Source organism: Rattus rattus, chromosome 5, assembly GCF_011064425.1.
Source record: "Rattus rattus isolate New Zealand chromosome 5, Rrattus_CSIRO_v1, whole genome shotgun sequence".
NCBI lineage: Eukaryota > Metazoa > Chordata > Mammalia > Rodentia > Muridae > Rattus > Rattus rattus.
The window spans coordinates 136527640-136548649 of NC_046158.1; the positions used below are offsets into that span (position 1 = coordinate 136527640).

General features: G+C 41.2%; 1 protein-coding gene across 1 annotated transcript in view; it reads right to left on the bottom strand.

Moving 5' to 3' along the window:
- The window catches only part of Rbl1 (RB transcriptional corepressor like 1), a 63381-nt gene that overhangs the window by 40031 nt on the left and 2340 nt on the right, over positions 1 to 21010 (bottom strand). Inside the window, exons 2-11 of the mRNA XM_032904624.1 lie at positions 18345 to 18478; positions 14650 to 14850; positions 14248 to 14312; positions 14023 to 14151; positions 13758 to 13918; positions 9990 to 10039; positions 9085 to 9271; positions 7938 to 8104; positions 3303 to 3415; positions 3040 to 3143 (exon numbers count right to left, since the gene is read on the bottom strand). Of these exons, the coding sequence (XP_032760515.1) occupies positions 3040 to 3143; positions 3303 to 3415; positions 7938 to 8104; positions 9085 to 9271; positions 9990 to 10039; positions 13758 to 13918; positions 14023 to 14151; positions 14248 to 14312; positions 14650 to 14850; positions 18345 to 18478 (1311 nt within the window). The remainder of the gene's footprint in view (positions 1 to 3039; positions 3144 to 3302; positions 3416 to 7937; positions 8105 to 9084; positions 9272 to 9989; positions 10040 to 13757; positions 13919 to 14022; positions 14152 to 14247; positions 14313 to 14649; positions 14851 to 18344; positions 18479 to 21010) is intronic.

The following is a 21010-nucleotide window of genomic DNA, read 5'->3' on the forward strand; positions in this document are numbered from 1 at the left end:
TGAAACCCTGTCTCACAAAACACAATCAGGCTCCTGAGATGGCTTGGTAGGTAAGGGTTCTTGCCACAAGCCTGAGGACATGAGTTCAACTCACCAAGGTGAAAGAAAAAGAACGTAAAGCAGTCCTTGTACCTCCACATACATACTATAGCATACATGTACATGAGTGCAAGTTCATGCTTAATAGCTGTCCCAAAACCCCAAAGGCAAACCAATTTCATCACAGATATTCCTATATATATATGAAGGAACATAAATACAGGAATAAGAGCTATCTGAAAACTATCTCCCTTCCCCCAAAAAAGGGGACTACTAGGTCTTAACATGTTTTGGTTACATAACCCACACAGGACACACTTGTAGAAGGCCAGACATTATTTTACTGTCAGTTTCTTTGTTCTGATACTGAACTGCTTAAATTGTAATCCTTGTAGGAAGATGATCTTTCTGTTACATTTGCAACTTTCTATGAATGTGTAACTATTTAAAAATAAAAGTAAAAATTTTATTTCTCCCTTAGGTGTTTCATTAAGATGCTCATATAAACCACAAAAGACATATATATGAAACCTTCTCCCCCCCCCCAAAAGAACCAATACTAAAAATAAGATGAAAATTCCAGGGTGCAACCGAGGAATGCTTTTGTGGTACTGCACAGCATCCTCACAGATCTACCTGTCTGCGCCCGAACAGAGCCGAGATGGCTCTAGGACTGACTGCAGGGCACACAGAGGGAAGGAGGTGAAATGGGAGCAACTCATGCTAGGTTTCACTCTGTAGAAAACTTCTTTCAGGGGCTGAAGAGATGGCTCAGGTACGGGCACCTGAGGCCAAACCTGATGACCGGAGTTGGATCCCCAGGACCTACGTGGTAGGAGAGAAACTGACTCCTCCACGTCGTCTTCTGACCTCCACACGCACACTACACTGTAGAGTAAGGCACAGTCCGTTCCTCCACCAAGCACACAAATACAAAGGAAGTGTACAAAACAAAAGAAAAATAAAGTACTTTTAGTAGTCCTTGAGGTGATCAGACTTGGTCAAATATTCAAAGAACACTGGTGTGTGAGTGTGTGGTTTTTTGTTTTGTTTTGTTTTTTTAAGAAAAACAAATACTATTTTACAATTTAAGAATCTTTGAGTTATTAACAAATACATAATTGTTAGCTTAATAATTTGAGGCAGACCAGAGGACATAGAAAGCTCCCTTACAGGGAAAGAACACTTAATGGGATACCAAAGATGTTTAAATATTTGACCTTTCCACTTCAAGATGGATAGCCTGGATGTGTCAAAATCAACAACAGAAATCTAAAAAGAAAACCTTGTCCACATCTGCCATAAACTGCTGATTCCCCATAATGGCCTCCTTCCCAAAACAAAACTCCTAGGGCTCGAATGCAGATTGCACAGTTGTGTTGGTGTTGCTGGCTGCACTGGGTCAAAGCCTGTAGGGGGCACTAAAGGCACTAAAGGGGGCGAGGTGGAGTGTGGGGGTGGGGTGGGGGGTGGGCGGGAGCATGCACTGCCACTCTGCTTTGCAGTCCAATGTTTTTCATTCAACTTGGGAAATTATCCAAGAAAACTATGAGAGGATACCTTCAATTGTCTACAGAACAGCTATCCAGACTTAACACTAAACACCACATGTGAAGCTTTCAGAACTGATAAAAACATTGTGTTCCTGTGGAGGGAACTACCAGACTCAGAAGAAAAAGTTATAAGGCTAATTTTAAGGCGGAATGAAAAGCATACAAGGAAGCTGTGAGCGGTTTAAAGAGCAGTCGACTCCAAGTCAGCTGATGGCTTCTGAGAAAGAAATCAGGCAAAAACGCTTAAAAATGAGTTATTAAAAAGAAGAGAACAAATTTTGCTTGGAAGACCAAAAAGACCTCAACCCCCACATACATTATCTGAAAGCTTCCAAGAGGCTAAAGATAAATCTGCACAGAGAAACTGAGGACTGAACTGAGCATCAGGCCTGGAAGAACCTGTCCAGTGCACAGAAGAGGAATATATTCAGCTTGCTGAAGACGATGATTTCTTTGTAAAAATGAAATGGAGTCTTAGGAAGAGCAGATGGCTGAAGTTGAACAAAGTGACCTCATCAGTCATGGTGTCACACAATCAGGTGACATCACTGAGGAGAATTAAGGTCAAAAACAGAATTAGGCACAAAAAACCAACTAGGTCTCAAGTTGCTGCCCAACTAGAAAAGATAAAGCTGGTTAACAGCTGACATCCAGTTCCTTTCTCAATAGCTCACAGATGCTGCCCGTTGAATACATTTCTGTTCCTGCCAAGTTCTGCCTTTGCTTAGGACCTGGAGATAAGACTGTCCATGCAAATGTGGTAGTGAGTCATTCTCCTCTGGAGGCCTTTACACGGGGGACAGTTGTGTGCCAGTGTGTGCTCGTGTGTTCTGGGCCAGAACTGCTTGCACAACTGCTGCAGAGCTATGGTATAACTGTGTTTTCAGAGAATCTTCTAGACTCTTAGGTAAAGTGTGATTCCTAGGCATAAATCATGTGTAGAGTTGATGGTTGTACATCCAAGTGAGTATAAATTTTCTAGTAGAGTGTAAATCTTTTTCATAATCTCCCTCATAATCTTTTTCTTCAACTAAAAACTAAGAAATTATGTACATTTTTAATTGCTTATATTATATAGAATAAAAAGTCTTACTTTTTTAAAAATTTATTTACTCTCTTTTTTTTTTTTTGGTTCTTTTTTTCGGAGCTGGGGACCGAACCCAGGGCCTTGCGCTTCCTAGGCAAGTGCTCTACCACTGAGCTAAATCCCCAACCCCTTATTTACTCTTTTATGCTATGAGTACACTGCAGCTGTCTTCAGACACACCAGAAGAGGGCATCAGATTCCATTACGGATGGTTGTAAGCCACCATGTGGTTGCTGGGAATTGAACTCAGGACCTCTAGAAGAGCAATCAGTGCTCTTAACCACTGAACCATTTCTCCAGCCCAAGTCTTACTTTCTTAAAAAGAGAAAACAAACTAACAAAAAGGGTAGATTTACTTACTGACATGTCCATTCCATGAAGTCGTCGTGTTTCCTGGACCATTATAGTCTCTAGTATTTTATAATACAAAATTTCTGCCAGTTTCAGTCTGTTTACAGCAAAGTCTATAGAAAACAAAGGAGAACATGTGCTATTGAAATACTGATGACAGCCAGAGAGCAAAGGTAAACGTAAATCAGTCCATTAAGAGCAAGAGAAGGCAAAGAACTCTACTGTAGGGACATTCTCCATACGTAATGCTGTGCCAGTTTAACTCTTCTTACCTATGTGAGATCCTGGCTGTTTATCTGTGGACTGGGTATAGTGCTGGCAGAAAGTCTCTCCTATTCCTTTCACTATTTTTATAATGTTTCCCATCGGATTCCGCATACAAGATCTATAAAATACAAGAGAAACCTGCTTATCAGAAAAACCCACATTACCAACATTCCTCAAGATTCTTCAAGAATCACCTAAAGGTTGGGCTCTAGTTCAATGGTAGCTTGCCTAGCACACCCAAGGCCATGCACTACAGATACACACCTGCACACACATGCTTGTGTGTGCAGAGTCTGGTGAGCTCAATGCTGCGATACAAAACCATAAAGATCATGAGTTCAAGATCAGCCTGCGCTGCACAGCTAAAGAACAAACAAAACTCAAAACTAAAAACCAGTAGTTTTTAGTGGCCAAAGTTCTATTTTAAGTTATTAGCTTATAAGTGTAAATAAAGTTTTATATATATGAAGCAACACATAATAAAGGTATGTAGCCCCAATAAATTTCTATATTAAATTAATGAAAAGAGCAAAATTTCACATGTAAAAAAAACTACACATAAAAATTTTAAAAATTTGCCTACTTTAATATATGTTATATAAATGCAAGCATGTTCTTCTATGATTGCCTTAGTTTACTTTGTACACTCAAGGTGGACATACCATGGCATACACTGCTTCCCTGAGGTACATCATACCTTAGTCTACATCTACAACTGATTCTTTGATTCTTTCACCTGTGAGCATTGTTTCCACACACTGATGACTGTGAATAATGGTTCAGGGATACTATTAAATACTACTGTCAGCACGTGAGAGGGAGAGGCAGGCAGATCTCTGTGAGTTCCAGGCCAGCCAGGGCTAGAGTGAGGCTCTGTCTCAATAACAGCAGCAAAACCTCACTCATAACAACAAAAGATGCTACTTTCAAATTTTTGAATATATTTTCTAGAAGTGGTATTAACCAAGTGTACTGGCTGGTTTTGTGTGTCAACTCGACACAAGCTGGAGTTATCACAGAGAAAGGAGCCTCCCTTGAGGAAATGCCTCTGTGAGATCCAGCTGTAAGGCATTTTCTCAATTAGTGATCAAGGAGGAAGGACCCAGCCCATTGTGGGTGGTACCATCCCTGGGCTGGTAGTCTAGGGTTCTATGAGAAAGCAAGCTGAGCAAGCCAGAGGAGGCAAGCCAGTAAGTAACATCCCTCCATGGCCTCTGCATCAGCTCCTGCTTCCTGCCCTGCTTGAGTTCCTGTCCTGACTTCCTTTGGTGATGAACAGCAATGTGGAAGTGTAAGCTGAATAAACCCTTTCCTCCTCAACCTGCTTCTTGGTCATGATGTTTGTGCAGGAATTGAAACCCTGACTAAGACACCAAGTCACATAATCATCAACTTTTACTTTTTAAAGCATTTCTATGCAATGGTCTACATGTGGACACAGAGGACACCTGGGGAGAACTGGTTCTTTCTACCAGGGGATCAAATCCAGGCTGTCAGACTGTCTGTGCAGCAGTTGCTTTTTCCCAATAAGCTACCTCACCTGCCCAATTTTTACTGTCCTGAGAAAACATTTTACATTACGACTGCACCATTTTCCAATCCTCAACAGGAATGTCCAAGGGTCCTAAGTCCTTCCTGTTCGGAGTAACTAATGCCTCCATCTTTTGATTTTTGGGTGGATACAGCAATTGTGATGGGTGGGAGGTAACTGCTCGCTCACTGTGGGCTTGCTCTGCACTTCAGCAGAGCGCTACGCTCTTTCCCATGACTATTACAGCAATGCTTCTTCTCGCCCAAAGTTCCAAAGTCCTTCTGCATATCTCTGGAGAAATATCTGAGTGTTTAAACATTTTTAAAAAGTTATAAATGTGTGTGGGTGAAGAGGGGATGCAAGAGCTAGGACTGCAAGCACGTCTGCCCACACCTGGCTCTGTGCCTGTCTTCTTGTCCTTCTCATTCTGTCCCCTTTCTTCTGGTGCTATGACATGCTTGCACAGTGGCCTTGCCACTTTTCAATCTACTCAAGCTGACAGTTCAGTATAGGCCAATCTACTCAAAGCTAGAAGCCCAGATCTTCACGACAGTCTTCCCGCCTTACTTACGACGCCACACCTGAGATGATAGATTACTTTGTCAACCTTCTTATGACCTAAGGCTTAGGAAACAAGGGGAGAGTGCAGTTGGTCCTCAGCTTTTGCTGGAGAACCACAGACCCTCCTCCTCTTCTGAGATTTGGGTAAATCTCTTCCTTCCAGGGTTCCCTGGGGATATCTTTAATAAGGACCTTTCCCTCGTTCTGACAAACTCTGGGAAATGGAAGGCTTGTGCAGTATTCCATAACTCTGTTTAAACCCTGGTGGGAATACATGGGGACAGTCTTTGGAAGGGCTTGTTTCTTTTGGTTTTTCTTTTGATGGACTTTAACACAGCTGCCTACTTTACCTACGTGTTCTCTCTTAGTGTGGGCTAGGCTCTTTTATCTTTATTTTTTGAGACAGTGTTTAGAGTAGTTCAAGACGTACCCAAGGAGCAAGAACTGCTCTCCTCCTGTCTCCTTCCCTCTCCCAAGTGTGGGGATTACAGGAGAAGCGCTCGCTCCCAGCTTCTCCCTCCCTCTTTTTCTTTGAGATATTTTATTTACACATGCATCACACATCCCTAGAAACATCAATCTCAGGGGCTGGAGAGATGGCTCAGTGGTTAAGAGCACTGACTGCTCTTCCAGAGGTCAATTCCCAGCAACCACGGTCGGCTCACAACCATCTGTGTGAGATCAAATGCCCTCTTCATTGCAGTCCTGGAGATAAGCTACAGTGTAATGTATAATAAATAAATCTTTTAAAAATTGATCTCGGGGTTTGATTTAACTCAGTGGTGATTTGCCTAGAAGCGCATAAGGCCTGGGTTTGGTCCCTCAGTTCTTAAGAAACTCAAAAAAAAAAAAAATTGATCTCGAGGACTTTCATTTCTGTCTCAATACCCTGCTTTCTCAAGGCTCACCATGCTAAGCCACCAGGCAATGCTCCACTTGCTCTTCCTATGAGACTGACTACAATCCTGCCCGACCTGTGATCACAAGTGATTACGAGTTAGAAACTGACCACGTTAGAGCATAACTTTCCTTACATCTCTTTACTGGTGTCTACATACATCTGTGGACTTGTCTGTGGATGCTAGAGGTCACCCTTGGGCATCAATCCTCAGAAACCGGCCACTTTGTTATTCAGATAGGTTCTCTCAGGAGCCTGGTTTCTCAAGACTAGGCAAGGCGAGCTACCAGTGAGCCTCAAGCATCCTCTTGTTTCTGCCTCCTTGGTGCTGTGTCTTACAAAGGCTGGGCAGCCACACTTAGCTTCTTTAGTGGGATCTGGTGACTCACACTCAGGTCTTAGCACTTTACCAAATGACTTACGTCTGTGCTCACGTAACCAGGAAGTGCTCCTTCCTGCTCAGTCATCAAGGGAAAGAGGAGTGAGCTGCAGAGTCAGGTGTAGCCTAAGTTATTTGACATGACTAATTCTCAGAGGACAACAGTGCCCTGGACCTGGAAATGTTTCACCTCTCTCTCCTAGCTCTCCTTGCTTGATTTTGAGACAAGGTCTCACGTAACCTAGGCTGGTCTTGAACTCCTAATCTCTGTGCCTCACAAGAAGGATGGAGGAGAGCCCAGTGTAGACTGGTGATGAGTAAGAGCACGATTCTATCAAACACACCCTTCCCAGTACACCTGCTGGGGATGGTCAGAAAAGAACCCTCCGGGGTTGGGGATTTAGCTCAGTGGTAGAGCGCTTGCCTAGAAAGCGCAAGGCCCTGGGTTCGGTCCCCAGCTCCGAAAAAAAAAAAAAACAAAAAAACAAAAAACCCTCCATTACCTTTCCTGACCACTAATTTATAAGTTTATAACACAAAATCCTCTCTCTCCTCAAAGGAGCTGCTGATCATTATTTTCCTGATTCTCATTATTCTTTTATTTCTTTAGGAATTAGAAAATAATGCTCTCTGCTCTGGCTTCACCCTCCCATCTTTACCAGGAAACACACCTCTTAAAAGTCAATGCCATCGCTTCTCGGCCTTTTGGCTAAGATCAAGTATAAAAGTCAATGTCATGAAATTCCCCTATAGACTATGCCCAGGACGGGACCAGTCTCACCTTGAGTAACACTCAGGTTGAACTCATTTAAAGTGAACATAGGAGCCAGCGAGACGGCTTAGTGGGTAAGGGCACTTGCCTCTAAGCCTAACAATCTAAATTTGATATCCATGATCCGCATGGTAGGAGAAAATTGACCTCAACAAGTTGCTTTGGCCTCTACAAACATGCCATGGCACCAAACCTTCCCCGTATTTACATGCAAGAATGCAAAATACACTAAGAAAGAAAGTAAACTAAAAATGAAAAACCACAAATAACTCAAGAACTTACAAGAGTGGAGTATTGCACTCAATAAATTTTCAAACACACTTGAAAGCCTATTATTTTGCAAAATAACCTAATTTTTCAATAAATCCTTCTGTCTAGATGTCAGCATACTTGATGATCAAATGGATGTGTCAGACCTGCCACGTGTGCTCCCAGTCTCAAAACACAACTGAGCGAAGAATCCAATCTTAACAGATGTCTATAAAAACGACACACTTACTCAAAAATAGTCAGAAGCTGCTCGCTCGGGGCACTTTTCAATCCGGCTACAATGCCCTGTAATCGGCTCACACTCTGAGTGGCTGAAGCAACAGGTGTGGTAACTGCCTCTTTTTCTTGTAAATAGCGCCGTCCAGTAAGTGGGGTAGAAGGTGCGAATGACCGTTTCTGTCAGAAAAGGAAACTGTGTCAATTTTCATTATTTATTTATTGATTTATTTTGGTTTTTCAAGACAGGGTTTCTCTGTGCAACAGCCCTGGCTTTCCTGGACTGCTTTATAGAGCAGGCTGGCCTCGGACTCACAGAGAAGCACCTGCTTCTGCCTCTGAGGGCTTAAAGGCACGCACCACCGCACTCAACAAAAATGTGTAAGATTAACGAGTTATTTCCTCTGACCAAATGTTTGCTACAGTGTGGGCACATATTCTACATTTGTATCTACAGCCACATTACTTATTACTTTTCTCCCTTTACCACTTACCCACCAGATGTCTGGCAATATTATGCTAATGACATTTGTAGGACTGAATCATACTTCATATCTATAGTCTCATCTATCTCATACAACATACCCAAGAAATAGTGTCTACCTATGTTAATTTTATACATGAGGAAATGCGCACAGATAAGTATAAAATCTGTGTTAATAATGAAGTCAATAGAAGAGCCTGGAAGGAGGCTCCCATTCTCTGCAAAGTGAATTTTCCATTAGCCTTTGTGCCCTAACAAATCTCACACGTAAACATGGAATTAAGCCTTGGTTGGCCCTCAACACTTCAGTCTACAGCTACACAGCAAAAGTGAGACAAACGCGGTTTGTGTCAAGAGCAGGGAAGTAACCTATAATTCTGAAGCAACATGGCACAGGCTAAGCTGAAGCAAAGCGACCTGTAAGAAAGTGTAAGTGTTATGTCAAAAGACACATACACATCCTGACAAAGCCAGTGTGGTGGAGAAGGTACATAAAGCACAACCAATAGCAAGAGTAAGTAGTCTAGGTAACAAATTACCTTAGGGCTCTCATGGGCAGTATGAATTAGTGGAGGAAACGCAATATCTAACTTGAAAGATGCCTCTGCTGTTAGTAGACTGAGAGAGAGAAAAGACAGGCATCGCTCATGACTGAGGCCAGGCTAGGTTATATTACTTTTTCAAAGTGTTGTTGAAGGTTGCAGTCCACACTGGCCTGTGATGTCAGTTTCCCAAATGGGGTGTCAGCAGCGAACTTTCTAGGTGTTCCAATCTCCTCCTCTGCATCTGCTCCCAAAAAGATCCTCTCGTCAAAGTCCCCAACGGTTAGAACATACTCTTCATACTCCTTGTTCACAGCTTTGCTGCAAAGAGAACGGCTTTAGCTGCCAGAAGAAACCCTTGCTGTGCAACACACGTTCGCATCTCAGCATAGAACAGACCCAGACGGTGGCCTGGGGGGACGACGGCTCTGTCACCACCTCTGTTTATCTAAGACTCTCAGGGTCCTACCTGATTATGAACACTCATGACAGTCACAGCAGTAAGGCAAGCCAAAGCAAAATACATACTGAATTTTAAAACAGTGACACTAAGTCAAGAACAGAAAGGAACATCTGATCACTGAGGAAATAATAGTGGCTTTGAAATAAGGCAATTTTCAATTGCTAACATTAAGTGGAAGAATATAAGATCAAACATAGATGTATTATGTGTATTTCTGAGTTCTCACAGGAGAAAGTTTCAAATGTGAATATTTCTTAAATGTATTTAGCCAACAAGACTTAATGATAATTCCCATTCAATGCCACTAAAGCAAGACTGTGAATATGAAGGAGTTACTTTTATATTTAATGTTTCACTCAACAAACTTCAACAAATCACTATTGCCAGACTATGACATCCCATACACTGTGTGGATTGGATAGTTACCTATCATCTATATGGTCTCATGTAGCCCAGGCTGGCCTCAAACTCACGTGTAGCAAGGCTGGCCTTGACCTTCTGCTCCTCCTGCCACCATATCCTTGTGCGGACATTACACATCGGTATGCACCACTACACCCTTCTGTAAATACTCACCTATTATCAGTAAAACTGGAAAGATCCAAGAGACATTCACCTTTTAAAATCTGCCGACAAAAAATAATTTAGGGAGTATTAACAAACACAGAAATGAGATTTAAAAGAATTCTTTCGGGGTTGGGGATTTAGCTCAGTGGTAGAGCGCTTGCCTAGGAAGCGCAAGGCCCTGGGTTCGGTCCCCAGCTCCGAAAAAAAGAACCAAAAAAAAAAAAAGTATTCTTTCATGCATATCTAACACTCGTAAAAAATTATTAAAAAGTTCAGGCCAGGGGCTCAAGACATGGCTCAGCAGTTAACAGCACTGGCTGTTCGTGCGAAGGACCTGGATCCTGCCCCTAGCACCCACATTGTGGTTTATGACCATCTGTAACTCCAGTTCTAGGCAACCCCAATGCCTCTTCTGACCTTGGAGTGATCTTTCACACATGTAGTGCCCATACATAAACACTCAAGCACACACATACATAAAATTAATTTGATAAATTAACTTTTTTTTAAACAAGCTCGCTTTTTTTTTTAACAAGATAAATTAACTTTTTAAAAAGGGAACATTTAGACCAGGAAGCCTCTATCATGAAATATTAAACCAAATGAAAGTCAAATATCATTGTTCTCTAGCACCATCTCCTAATTAAGTAAATCAAGGGGTCTTGGGTTTAACAGTCCCAAATATTTTATTTGGGACTTAACTCATGCTAAGTGAGCACTGCACCACTGTACTATGCAGCCCTAAAGACGAATTTTCAAAACACGTCAAGATTAATCTACAGCAATGCCTTACAAATTTTTAAAAATAGTTAATTCTTTAAGAACTACATAAATGTTACTTTGACTTTATTTACCCCTCCTAGTTCCTCCCAAATCTACCCCACCTCCCTCCATCTGACTCCAGTTTGTGCTGCTCATATACTTGGGCATAACAGTAGGGCTCTCCACTGGAGTGTGGTTAACCTACCGTGAACCATGCCGTTAAAAACAGACTCTCCCTCCCCTGAAGCTATCAAGGAAACATAGTTCCTCAGTTAGGAATGGGGACTCTTCCTACTCCCTACTAGAATGCAGACTGGATTGATCTTGTGCAGACAACCACAGCTCCTGTGAACTCACTGAGTGGTTCTGTCACGCCTTAAAGATATTGTTTTGCTCTGGTCCTCCCTGACCTCTGGATATTAGAATTGCTCCACCACTTCCAAACAATCCCTGAGCCTTGGGAGGGGATGTGATACAGATGTTCCTTTTGTGGCTGGGCATCCCACTGACATTTAGTCTCTGCACTGAGAAAGCACTCTTTTTTTTTTTTTTTAATGCTATGTATGTGAGTACACTGTCGCTGTCTTCAGAATCACCAGAAGAGGGCATCAGATCCCATTACAGATGGTTGTGAGCCACCATGTGGTTGCTGGGAATTGAACTCAGGACCTCTAGAAGAGCAGTCATTGCTCTTAACCACTGAGCCATCTCTCCAGCCCAAGAAAGCACTCTTAACAAATAATTTCACCAGTAATTCTGGTGCAAGAGACCCATTATCAATATCCATAACCATATCAGTCAATGAGAACCTGCTTCAAGCAAGCAAACAGTTTAAAAGGAGTGCCCGGTATGGTGTAGAGCATATGCTTGTAATCCCAGAACTTGAGAGGAAGAGGCAAGAGGATCAGTAGTTTAAGGTTCAGGTTATCCTTGGCCCCACAGTGAGTTTGAGACTAGCCTAAATTACATGAGATCTGTCTAAAAAACAAAAACCAAAAACCCAATAACCAGAAAAACAACAAAAAAAAAAATTAAAAGGAAATTTAGGGGGTCGGTAGTTAGCTCAGTGGTTCAACACTAGTAGCGCTTACACAGCCCTGGATTGGATCTTCAGCATCACAAATGGGAGAAGGGGACACCTTGCTTCCTATTACTAGTGAGAAGACACTGCAGAGCTCTCTCAGCGGTTCCCTTCTTCCTATACTTTTCTGTTGTTATGGCAGGACACAGAAATGCAAGGGTCCGACTTCCATGAAGGGAGAGAGCTGAATGCACACTTCAGAACCGCCATCCTAGAAGGGACAGCACCATTTGCTTGGTAATAGTTTACCACAGAGAAATTCCAACCCTGAATCGATATAGCTTCTTGGCAACAAGATAAAAAGTATCATCCTATGAGCCAAACACCACCTCTGGTCCTAGAGCTAAAATACTATCCTGTCCAATCATGCAATACAGAACACTTGACTAGCCTCCAAGTATTTCCAAAACCAGAACGATGGTTTGAATGATAGCTTTTGTTTCTGGAATGAAATGAATTGTTATAATAATTATGCCAAGACAATAGCCAGTTGTACACACAAAATGAGGGGTGGAGGGTCACTGGACCAGGGTATACTGCATGTGCACAATACATTCTTTAAACGTTTGCTCTGCTGGAAAGGGTAAACATACCTACATGAAGCCATGATCTCTATGACAGGGAAGACTAAATACAAAGTATGGAGGAAGACAACCAGTTAGGAAAGGCTTTGTGTTTAATGAAAATAGTATGGGTTTGTGGGGTAGCTCAACAGATACAGGCACCTGGCACACAAGTCTGGTCATTGGAATTTGATGTCTGGAACCCACTTAGAGAAGGAAGCAAAGAACTGACTCCATAAAGCTGTCCTGTGAACTCCACACGTGCTGTGGCATATGCACTCACATATACAAGAGATACCCATGCATAATCAATAATAATAATACTTAAAAAGTTTTTTTAAACCAACCAGTGGTGGCACACAACGTAAATATCAACACTTGGTAGGCAGAGACAGGTGGCTCTCTATAAGTTTGGGGCCAGCCTGGTCTACAGAATTAGTTCCAGAACGGCCAGGGTTACATAGAGGAACCCAGTCTCAAAAATCAAACAACACCACTAATAACAAGTAAATAAAAATATCTTAATACTAAGTGGGGGACCAGAATGATAAGTTAAACCAAATCCTTTTACTGAAGAGAAAATGAATTATGTGATACAATGTTCAAGAATTAAGTTAATCCATGATAAACTAATTCAGAAATATAAAAACAATTCATTAAAGAAAAAATTCAGAATGTATGGAAGTAACCTGCAAATAGTTTCCTGCTTTATTTACGTGGAATTAAAGCAATAGTAGTATCTGTGTGTAGTGGCACATGCCTCTAGTACTTGGAAGGCAGAGGCAGGCAAATCTCTGTGACTTCAAGGCCAGCCTGGTCTACAAAGTGATTCCCAGGACAGTCAGAGCTAAACAGTAAGACAAAGACTCACAAAACCAAAAGAAAAACAAGCAACTGTTATAACACTACAACAGATGTAGTAAACAGCAGCTAGGAAAACCACTTATGTCAGAAATCAGTTTATTCTGACCTCGGCTTTTCCTGATCCTTTACCAAGAGAATGCTGGTTTCTGTCAGAACCCCCTACAATTTCTGGCTCTGCATTTCCCTGAAACAACATCCAAGTAAGTCAGCATGTTCTTCAAGCACTCTCTTGTGATTAGAGGACAATGTTGTATCACAGCAGACAGAGCCTTGTGACTCAAGGGCATTGGATCCTAGGAACCTGAAGTTACAGGACGTTGTGAGCTTCCATGTAGGTGCTGGGAATTGAACCTGGGTCTTCTGCACAAGGAGTAAGTGTTCTTGACTTCGGAGCCATCTCTCTAGCCCCAGACCTGGGCTATCTGACCATGGGTCCTAGAATGCTGGGGAGATGCCTTACTTTCAGGTTGCTCCTGACCCCTAAATATCTTATTTCATTATTAGTACCTTCTTGTCAAAGAGTTTTGAAATATATGGTTTGAAGTAGTGCTCCTTTATTCCTTTTGCTTCTACTAAAAGTCCATCGTGCAGATCGCAAAGTACAGCAATGATACAGGGTGGTTCTTCTGCAGCTTTGAAGTTCGCAGCATGGAAATCCGATGGTAAACCTAGTTTGACAAAGCACGAAGGGAGCAGGAGGGACAGAAGAACAATCAATTTTTACACTTTTTCTAAAAATTAATAATTACTTTTCAAAAATAAATATTTTTACCTTTAAATGATGGATTTAACAAGTCTCGTCTATTTGGACACATTATAGCATTGGCAAAAATCAGGTCCAAGCAGCACAGAAGTAAATGATATGAGTTTACTAAATCATCACCAATCATACGAAAATTACCTTCATAAGGAAAAAAAAGTTAAAATCCGGAAACTTCTCATGTCAAACATCACTAAATCCCAGAGTAGATAGCACTGAGAGTGTAACCTAACTTACCCTTCGTGTAAACGAAGAGCGTCCAGCAGAAATTAAAGAGATCCTTAACACTGCAAGGAATCCTCCTAAAGGGAAAACAAGGTTTTGTTTTTGTTTACTGTTTCACTTGGTCGGACTGACCTGCTGAGCACTGAGAGAGCAAACATAAAGAAGGGTCAAACTGCATGTACAATTCCCCGGGTGGGTGGGTGGCTCAGAAGCAGACTCTGTGCAGCTTTCCAGGATGCATTCAACAATCAGATAAAGAAAAATAACTCAAGTATTACCCTTATTTTGAAATATAAGTAAATGCCTATGAATTTCCAAAGACATTCAAGTTTCTGCAAAAAGGTAAATACGGACTTTTAAAATTAAAGTCTCCTAATCATTTTGCATCAAAAATATGGAGACTAAAGGCCTTACCTCTGCTTTCTGCTTCGTGGCAACTTTGGTAGCTCTTCATATGGATTTTGAAAGATATCTAAAAAAATGGGCTCAAATTTTTTAAAAATTACTGTAGATACTTCAAAATTTCTTTCTAGCCTTTCTATACGCTCCCGGAATTCTTGTGGTAGGTTTGACATGTCCATCCACTTCTTCATTTTACTAAAAAACTGAATTAAGCTTAAAAAAAAAAAAAAAGAAAAGAAAAGTTAACTTTAAAATTAGTCCATATAATGGATTGAAAACAATACATTCGTTACTTGGCTAAAAATCTTTGTTTTAAAAACCTAAATTTATGAAAAACAACATAAACCCTCACCTCAGTTTAAACTTCCAATCCTAGCCCTACAAACCACACTGCTTCCAGGAGCATCTCAGGGGCTGAGGACACCGAAGTGACAGCCGTCTTCTACGATGCGGGCAATAAAGGCACCTAGCTGGTTCCTTCATCCTCTTCACAGAGCCAATGCTCTACATGTAACTTAGGAAGTCAATGTCAGTCAACAGTGTATAGGCTCGAAAAGTTAGTGTGAAGGAAAAAGAAGTCTCCTAGCACCAGACTACTACAGGCTGGGAATGTGTTCAAGTGTTTGAGTTATTTTTGTTTGTTTGGGGCAGGGCTGCTCTGTGTAGCTCTGGATGTCCTGGAACTTGCTCTGTAGACCAGGCAGGTCTCAGACTCAGAGATCTGCCTGTATTTCCCTCCCAGGTGCTGGGAGTAAAGGTGTACACGTAGATACTTAGAATATCATAACAGATTGTTATTCCACTTTCTCAGGTTATTTAATATATTATTATATATAGTGTAGTCTTAGATTAAAACCTCACAGTATCAAAAGTTAACTTTATTGTACATAATATATAGAAATATTTGAAAGTTTCTAAGTTTTCAGTTAATTGTTCGCAAGTAAATTTGACATGTTAACTAAAATTTGAAATTCTAAAAAATCTTTAATAACAGCAGCAACAAAAAAAGAAAAAAAGTCACACGTGTTTTTTTTTCTTTCTTTTCTTCTCCCAACTAGTTGCTATGAAGAACTTTTCCCCTTTTTGGAAGGAATTATTTCCTTTAGACAAGCTTCACTGGAAATTAGGATGTCATTTTCTGGTATGATGTCCTAAGCTGGATTTGAACCAGTGACCAGATAATAAAAATGAACAGGGTGGCCTCAAAATTGTGATGCCATAGCCTCTTGAGTGCTAGGATAACTGACAGGTCTCATCTTCGGGCAGTGTACCACAGAGGTACATGCCCGACCTTTAAAACGCACCTTTACCTCTCTGATTAAACTAAGCACAGCAAGATTTTCCATTTTAATGTCTACAGTCCAGTAACATCTGATACACTCATATAAAGCCTCCATCGTCATCCACCTCCAGAACTCATTGTATGTACTGATCGAAGTTTTGAAGCTATAATTCTGTTGTTTAGAGACAGGTATTACGTAGGCCGGGCTGGCTTTGGACTTACTACATAGAATGATCTGAATGTCTAATCTCCCTGCCTCCACCACCCCAACACTGAATGACAGGCTTATGCCACACCAGCCAGCTTCTCTATGGAACCTGGGATGAAGCCTATGGCCTCATGCACACTAGGCAATCACACTACCAACTTAGCTATACATCCAGGCCAGTGTTAACATTTTCTAAAGTACCCCCATCCTCTTTAAAATAGATTGTTCCTCATTTGGGATTTGTCTGATGTTTCCTTATAATGAAGTAAACACAAGTCTGAAATCAGAAAACTGCATACAGTGATTTTAAGTATTTAGGACAACCATGTGCAGTGTGTGTTATATCCATCTTCCTTTCACTGGTGTCGCTGACTTCAGTCATCTTGTCAATGTCTGGTCCTCTTTTCTGCCATATAGTTGATTTTTATTTCTTAACTTGTCACTACTAAGCACACCACTGATCTTGGTTCTACCTTTTACTTGTTCCTTGGTCAACTACATAGGACTATTTACCTGGGCAGAAAACAAAGAAATACTAGAATTCAGACTCAGATACATGGCGATCTCCAACTCAGGGTGAGGGAGGGGAGAGCACGCCTTCTTCCTAATCCTGAGTATCCACAGTAGAAGAAAGTATTATTGCTGGGATTGCTGGGATGGGTAGTGGTACAAGTAGTCTCAGTTCACATTAATAATAAAAACAAATTTAGGTTTGTAGAAAATTAATCAAGATGATTAAAGAATCTTTACTAGATCTTAATTTGTCATTGATAAAAATGAAGATTTATGGGTTGGGGATTTAGCTCAGTGGTAGAGTGCTTGCCTAGCAAGCGCAAGGCCCTGGGTTCAGTCCCCAGCTCCAAAAAAAAAAAAGAAAAAAAATGAAGATTTATGCTATGGCAACTTTAAATTAAGCAAAACCTAGCCACTAAACCTAGCCATTGTTATATAAACAATCTTTTTCTCATCACTGGCCACATAATTTTTTAAATCTTTATAATAACTGCTTGTCATTAACATGGTGGCTCATGCCTATAATCCCAATAATGTCATGAGACAATGGTTATAGAAACATTCCGTATTAAAGGGGCATAAGTGAATGTAGGACTAATCCCCAATTGGAAACTGTGCTCAAAGCAAAACAACACTACCAGGAAAACTGATAAACCTAGAATAGAGATGACAGATTTTTTTTTTAAAAAGTCTGTGTTAAGTTCCCTGATTAATAGTTAATTAAGAAATACCAGAGAAGCAGGATATGGTGACACACACTTACAACTGTGCCATTTGGGAGGCTGAAGCACGAGCCACAGTTTTGATACTAGCCTGGATCTGAGCGATAAACTGAGATCCACTCTCAGAAATAATAACTAGTTAATTCAAATATCACTGAAAGCAACTTCAAGATAAAAGGCTATAATGAATATAGCATACTTTGAAATAATTAAGTAACAAACACAGAGAGAGCATGACACTTAATACTAGGACAAAGTGACGAAGTAAGTAGGGTGCAGCGGCAGTGGCAGTGACACGGACCACCGCTCTTTCCATCTTTCTCTTTTTTTGTAATTCTCCAAAACCTTTAAACTGCTTCTCTTCAAAAAAATTAGTGAGTAAAGGAAGAAGTCTTTGGTGGTGTTAGGATCTGCAGAGGATGAGTAAAAGAGCAATGTCAGGCTGGAAAGGACATGTAGTAACATACCAGGGACTGAACGAACAAATTCAGATGACTTAGAATGACAGAAACTGAAGCCTAAAATGAAAGTTAGGCCTCTGTGAGCATGTGAGGTGTGAGTGTGTGAGAGTGTGTGTGTGTGTGTGTGTGTGTGTGTGTGTGTGTGTGTGTGTGTGCCATTTCTGAGCAGATGCCTATGAAGGCGAGAAGGAGGTGTCCAAACCCTTGGAAATGTACTTATAAAGATTGTGAGCCCCTGACATGAGTGTTGGGAACCACATCAGGTTCTCTGGAAAGCAGGAAGCCCTAGTAAGCACTAGGCCTTCTCTACAGAACCTCCGCTCTAATGTCTGAGATAGAGGTGTCATTCTGACTAGACTGTCTAGCCAACAAGCCCCTAGGATTGGCCTGCTTTGGTCCCCAGAGTTGAGGATCCAGAGCACAAAAAACCTGGCACTGATGCGAATACCCTACCCACTGAGTCACCTCTCTAGTCCAAATCTAGTACTTCTATAACATTTGGGAAAATCAAAATGTCTTACCTTAACTTAGCTGAGCGTAGTATTCTGGTCAGCGAAACACAGTTTCCTTCCATGACGCCCTTTCCCACGGTAGGGATGATGCTCTTGCGGCAAGCGACGTACAAAGAGCATGCCAGCCAGTGTATAACTTCCCCCTGCAGGCCAACACAAGCACCATACAGACACGCCTTAAAACACATGTCTGGGGGCTGGGGAAAGCACAGTGGTAGAGCGCTTACCTAGGAAGCGCAGGCCCTGGGTTGGGTCCCCAGCTCCAGAAAAAAAAAAAAAAAAAAAAAAAAAAAAAAAAAAAAAACACATGTCTGGAAGAGGCCTTACAAGCTCTTTTGTGTAAACCCTGAGAAATTACGGCTGACACAATCCCAATCATCAGTACAGATTTCCACTTTTCTTGGTCTCAGAGCCACAGCATGGGAACCAATCAGAAAAATCTTCTAAATTTCTAACCTAAAGGTAAATCTCTTACTTAATTCCAAATTTAGTCTTACTGAAAGAATTCTACTACAATCTCTTTCTCTCTCTCTGTGTGTGTGTGTGTGTGTGTGTGTGTGTGTGTGTGTGTGTGTGTGTGTGTGTGTTTTCCCCCTAAGACAGGGTTTCTCTGGTGTGTCCCTGGCTGTCCTGGAACTCACTCAGTAGACCAGGCTGGCCTCGAACTCACAGAGATCTGCCTCCCTTTGCCTCCTGAGTGCTGGGATTAAAGGCACTTGCCACATCTGGCATCTTTCTCAGTTTTAGAACACCCGTCATATTCTTGATGGTTTTTATTCTTTTCTGTGTTTTATGTTTCTTTTTAACCAATTTGGCAGAGAAAAGAAAAAATAGAGATGAAAGTAAGCAATGTATCACAGTAACATAACATATATTGTTAATAAATTGATATATAATAACTTATTAATATTAATATCTACAATATGAAGGACAGTGTCATTTTTTGTGAGGTAAAGATTTGGGGCATTATTTATCCCATAGTAAATTATCTTTAAACGATTAAACATAGTTCTCCACCATTGTACATATCTCAGTTCATATGCTCTAAAAAAAGTAATGATTGGTAATTCAACACTTAACATTCTGCTCTTGGCTTCAAATGTCTTCAAACTGAAAACACCTCATGACTGGATGAAATACAGTGGGAGTTTGAGGATTAAAAATTACAGATGCAGGGGTTGGGGATTTGGCTCAATGGTAGAGCGCTTGCCTAGCAAGCGCAAGGCCCTGGGTTCGGTCCCCAGCTCCGAAAAAAAGAAAAGAAAAAAAAAAATTACAGATGCAGACATCAACATAGCTGTCTAAACAAGACCTGAAGAAGGATGGCATCTGTAGATGTGCTAGTGTGGAAAGGAGAACCTGGATGAAAAGCTACAGGCAATCAAGGATGCTGAGATAGGGAGAAAGAGCACAAACAACTGCTTCTCCAGCATCAAATGCTCAGCCTAGAAAACATAAACATATGCACCAAGCATGCTGCTTTCATCTATTTAGAATATACACAATAGACGTACACACACATATGGAACAAGAATAAAGAAAAATAGCCAGGGCTGGAGAGATGGCTCAGTGGTTAAGAGCACTGACTACTCTTCCAGAGGTCCTGAGTTCAACTCCCAGCAACCACACGGTGGCTCACAGCCATCTGTAATGGGATCTGATGCCCTCTTCTGGTTTGTCTGAGGACAGCGACAGTGGACTTATATATAATAAAGAAATAAATGTTTAAAAAAAAGAAAAGAAAAACAGCCATGAATCTGAGAAAGCACCAAAGGGAAATACAGGGGAGGGGTTGGAGGGGGACGGGACAGGGAGAGTGATGTAATTATATTATAATCTTGAGGAAAATTATAGTACCAGAAAGAATTACAGATGCAGGGCTGGAGAGATGGCACTTGCTGTGTGGGCCTGAAGCCCTCAATGTGATCCCTGGAACCCATGTAAACATAGGAGAACCAACTCAACAGGAATTGTCCTCCAACCTCCACACATGCACCAAGGCATGGGTCCCCATAAATTAAAATTTTATTTTAAAAAATTGTTGTGACAGGGTTGGAGTAGAGTGCTTAAAACAACAACAAAATCAAAGATAGCTCTAAATCTCCAAGTCTACAGCTAAGAAAAGAAACAGAAACTATTCTCTATCATTGGTAAAAACATAGGTTTTTAAGATCGAAGCGAAAGCATAGGAAATACAGTGTAGTAATTGACTTTGACTAGAATTCAACAAAGACTTCACAAAGGAAGATTTAAAACTGCTAAGTAGCAAACCACCAGGAAGTGTGAGTTAGGAGAGTGAGTAAAGGGAAGATGACAGCAGGGCTCCCTGTGAGTTAGATGGGGGCGGAGTCTGTGGGGAGGGTTCTTAGGGGGCAGCAGAGAGAGAGAGGAAGATGCCTTTATTCCAAGTGCCTTTCACCAACAACTAAAACTCAATTCATATAGAAGTGCTTTCTAGGGGCTGGGGATTTAGCTCAGTGGTAGAGCGCTTACCTAGGAAGCGCAAGGCCCTGGGTTCGGTCCCCAGCTCCGAAAAAAAGAACCAAAAAAAAAAAAAAAAAAAAAAAGAAGTGCTTTCTAAAGCAAACATTTAAGCATCACTCAGCTCTGCCTAACTTTGGATTTAGAATTTAGATCAGCAGCTTTCTCTGGGGTCACAGATGAAGGAACACAGT